Source organism: Opisthorchis viverrini (assembly GCF_000715545.1).
Source record: "Opisthorchis viverrini unplaced genomic scaffold opera_v5_535, whole genome shotgun sequence".
In the NCBI taxonomy this organism is placed as follows: domain Eukaryota; kingdom Metazoa; phylum Platyhelminthes; class Trematoda; order Opisthorchiida; family Opisthorchiidae; genus Opisthorchis; species Opisthorchis viverrini.
Genome location: NW_008752196.1, coordinates 205,569 through 210,274, shown reverse-complemented (window position 1 = coordinate 210,274; position 4,706 = coordinate 205,569). Strand labels below are relative to the sequence as shown.

The following is a 4,706-nucleotide window of genomic DNA, read 5'->3' as shown; positions in this document are numbered from 1 at the left end:
CGATTGCACGTTTGGTACTCGTGATATGTGGCACCGGACTGAACTTCACGGCAAAGTATTTAGTGCGAAAAAGCTCCTGCTGAATTGTTGAATAACACACCGAGTGATATAATCAAGCTTCGCTTTGACCGCTCTAATTACTTCGTGCTCATATATCACAGGAAATCGCCATCTGTGGTTTCCTTAATCTAAAGTCGCTAAACTACTAGAAAATGGTGAAAAATTTTATGGTTTTTTATTGGTCACTGTATACAGCCTGACTGAATGTTCACAATGACTCCATAATGCCAGAATTTGAAGCCACGTTAGATATTTGGAGATGCCGCCTGCGAAATGTTGACACTATTTTGATCCGCAGCATCGTGAAGGTATTTCAGGTCTCACAAGACACAAAAGGCGTTTCTACCATCCCGGTGGACGTTTTTCTTTTCCCCGTTATCCATATGGATTTTGTCGAATCCAGTCGCGAATACATGTATATCCGAGTTTATTTTGATTCACGCAGCAAGATACAAACAACTACACAGTCCTGATTATTATTGCACGTTCGGAACAGTGAGTGTCCTTGTACTTAATTTTGCTGGGCTGCTGCTCGTGCAAAAGTGTTTGTTTCAACTATACGCAAGGAGGTCAGAACGCAGGCCTTGGACAATATTTTTGGAATGCAAATTCCACATTATGTCTATCTTCTACCCAATTTGTGGAATCGCCGTTACTGGGCCCCACGTTTCAGGTCGCAAATATAGACGAGTTGATCACCGTTTATTATTGGCAGCCGCGAATTCTACCCACAAGCTGCACAAAGCCACACAGGACACACGATATTCCCTTAAAAGCTATCCGTTTTGGGGGATCACCTGATATGCCAAGACACCCAAACATTACAACTGAAGGATGTCAATCCTTCCCATTTTACTTTCTTGCCTAAACGCGTGATTCCCCTGCTCGGAGTTCAGTCGTTTTTGTGGATCTCAAACCAAGTTTGGAAGGTGAATTATTCTGACCCTTTTATACTCAGGGTCACAGAAGGATGTGTCAAATTAAGCAGGGATGTCAGCTTAGAACAATTTGCATACGTTTTATTGGTAAGCGCATAAAATAAACCAGGGGACCCGTAGTAATGAGGGCTAAGACGTTATTTCGCATAATAATTGGAAGATGCTCTAAATTGGCCGGCGTCTCCAAAAACAATCCGCTTGTCTGGTGAATTAAACGAAGTTGCACATTAAAACGGGTATTGTCCGATACATTCGAAATTCTCCCAGCGGAATCTACCAAATCAGCGTGAAAGTAACCAACTAACGGGAAAATCTAAAAATACTCCTGCTGATTTGATCTACCACATGTCAGAACCAGCACTTCCAGAGAAAGATACCAAGGGAAATTGTCCGTTCAACTTATGATTACTTGCAAGCTTCTTCTATCCATACAGGTTCCGTTAATATAAATTTTATTTTAGAAGATTAGAAGAAAACGAGTACATTTCTGTAGGCATATCAAGGCTGAGGAACCAATGAAGAGAATAGGAATCACACACAACAACCATGTTTGCCTACTGGATCTTGCAATTCTGTCGTGTGTGTTGTGTTTGACGTTCCAATGTTTTCACATTCAAATAAATATATTGTAATTTTTTGCGGCAGCTGGGAAGATTTCTGAGTGACAGCTTGTTCTTTGCTATCCCGATCAGTTCAACATGTCAAAGGGGCTTATTAAGCAACATTTTCTTACACATAACGCACTAATTCCCTTGTGATTAAACTGAGTAGTATGGATGTTTTACAAAGAAGCTAAATGAATACGTTACATCACACAAGGAAACACGACAATCTTTGAGTTTGTTAAAATGTTCCTTGGCTTTCAATTTTTTTAACAGCCAAGTTAGAATTGTGTTCGAACAATACAACAGTGGCATGTCTGATTCAACGCGGGTCATACCACCAGATGAACTCTAAGTTGTCTGGTACACCTGCCCTGCGCAAATTCTTGGATATACCGGACCAGGAAACAATGACAGAAGCGAGCTCCCTTTTCCGCGGCAGAAATCCCAAAAATGTACCCGTGTGACGACGCATCTACTAGTCAGTACGAACCATAAAACTGCCTTGCTTGGAGCGCATGTTACTTCCTGCAGGAAGAAATAATGACTATGACTACACACAAATAATCTCAATGGTGATGCTTGCCAGCAAATTCGAAAAAATAAATACTCCTGTTATATTCCAGATGCTCGAATTCCATACCTCGGAATCTACGCTTTATTAAAAAAACCATCGATGATGTTAACTCGTAACGAAATAATTCGGGTGGTGCAGCCGGGGTACCATTTCCACCAGTAAATAACTATTCCTGTAAAAATCATTTAGGACCTCAGAAATCTGTCTCATAACTGTATTCAAACATCAGAACAAAGAATTCCTGTACAATGGTTCTTACATAAGATCCAGATAGCTCGGCGTGTAAGTCCCGAACTCAAAATTTGACGGCCCGTGGTTCGGAAACGAAAACGGCATCTTGCCATTTTCTCTTGATTTCGAGAAAACTGGCAGCAGCTCATGGGCGTTCTTTGGGTAGCCTGCTGCATACGCAACACAAAATATTTCACAGCGAACGAGGGATTTCCGCGGTACACGAACTGAAGACGTTACTCAATAAGTCAACATACATGCACTCAATCCAGATCAGCTTGCTTCATTTGGTAGATTTCCGTAGTCTGTGCTTTCAGGAAGTCATAGAAACTAAATATTTCAGGTGTATCCAAACTCGTGTTTCAATCATTGTCCTGATATGATTATAAAGACACGGTCAACAATGATACGCATCCCACTTTTGTGCAGTGTTTCAGCTATTCATAATATATTTGATATGTCCATCACATTACGCGTTTACTGGGCATGACATAATACTTCAAAATATTTCATTGGAATTGACAGCAATTGGCTTTTCGTTAACCCAACAATCCCAAGGCACAAAAAGCACTTCTAAGCATTGTGGTTCCAGCCAGAATCATTCCCACGGGGAACGGTAAAGCCGCTGCTGTATCAGTGCTTTTTCAGCGTACCAATAAGATTTTGAAATTCAATCAAAATTATATTGGTAGATTGAAGTCAGTTCAAGCCGAAACAGTCCAGGGCCAAAGTAAAACTGTTTCAACCCCGTACAGCCGCGTTGTCAGCGCTGATCACTTCTTCATCCTCTGACGTTTTTGTGTTGCACAGCGTTGCAATCCGCTTGAATCGATTTCGAACTTAACTTTGTTTGTGGTAGTTCGGGTGGTGGCTGTACTAGTTCAGAAGCTAGTAAACGTGAGTTTATTTTTTGGAAACTTCAGTTTGCAGTTGGCGTCTGTTGCCATTCTAACCAATACATTAAGCCAGACCAATTTGCGGTCATCATACTTTCGCGGTTCCAGATGGACATGATCGAACACATTATGAAATAAGTTAACTGCCCCAGCATTTCATTTTTTTCTTTATGATAGAAATGTTTAATATTCCCATGGTCTGAAAAAGAACGTATTGACGAACGTTATTGTTTTCGAGATCTGGTCATCGGGTCAGTACATACCTAATGGTTAAAATACGAAGATTGGTTAGTGAATAGTAACACGTGGAGACACTACCGATTGGTTATCTGCGCCCCCACGTGACATCTAGTTGGATGGTGTGAGACGGTGAAGAGGGCTGTTGAGTGACTTGGCCGGTTTATTCATGTCATACGACCGAGGCAGACTCAGTGTTCTTACGAAACGTGTTAGACAGCACAATACCAGATTTCGCTGGCGTATGGCGACTGCTTCCGGTGTAGTGAAGCAGCGCTGCTGAATAGATACTAGCAGTCTATTTCACACGCGGTAAATGATTTGAAATGACCAATTTAGCATGACTATGTGCCTGGTGTCGATTAGGTGGGGTGCGATTGCGCTCCTAGCTGAACGTTTGACGTTGGTGTTATTCCGGTAAGAGAAGTGCTCGCGAATTCTCTAAGAAAGTTGACGCTTCGTGCGCACAACATGCTTTGCTGAACAACAGCAAGAGAAAGAATGCACAACCATATTATGGGTAAGAACTGGCAACTTTTCATTGCGGTTTAAGTTGAGCAAATGTTTGCTGTAAATCGAGACCGCAGATTTCCAACCGAAAACGTGTATTTTAATGATTGGGACAATCGGCGATTGACTATGTCCGCCAACACATTGATTTGTACGGCAAACTCAAGTATATTGGATTTTCCAACGAGAGACGCCATTCATTCGACCGCGCAGTCAGAGATCATGAGCTAGAAGAACGCTCACGAGCCACCTACATTCCGCAATATTGTCAAACAGTTCGTGGTTCTTCCATTGGGATTCCTTAACCAACATAATAAAACTCAACCTCAACTTGATTTGAAACTTTCCGAGATGTGCACTATTATTTAGACTAAATTGCCGCTCACGTTCTGGAAACTGGAGCGTTTCTTCGAGTTCCTCAGCTGAGTTAGAAGTGAGCAGCAAATTCATGAAACTTAGCACAATTCAAATATATATGCATATATATATATATATATATATATATTACTGAATCGGGTAACGCAACCAATTAAACCATAAAAGATAACTCTGGAGGAATTTGGTCGCTGGACTGGAAAGAACCAGTTTCGCTTGCGCAGATATTCTATTTACTGCTTACATCTCTGAATAGTCACCTAGCAGCCAGCTGACAAGT

General features: G+C 41.4%; 1 protein-coding gene across 1 annotated transcript in view; it reads left to right on the top strand.

Moving 5' to 3' along the window:
• Positions 1 to 4,706, top strand: part of T265_11620 (hypothetical protein) — a gene marked incomplete at both ends in the record, with an annotated part of 31,291 nt that overhangs the window by 17,161 nt on the left and 9,424 nt on the right. Inside the window, one exon of the mRNA XM_009178321.1 lies at positions 1,877 to 2,061. Within this exon, the coding sequence (XP_009176585.1) occupies positions 1,877 to 2,061 (185 nt within the window). The remainder of the gene's footprint in view (positions 1 to 1,876; positions 2,062 to 4,706) is intronic.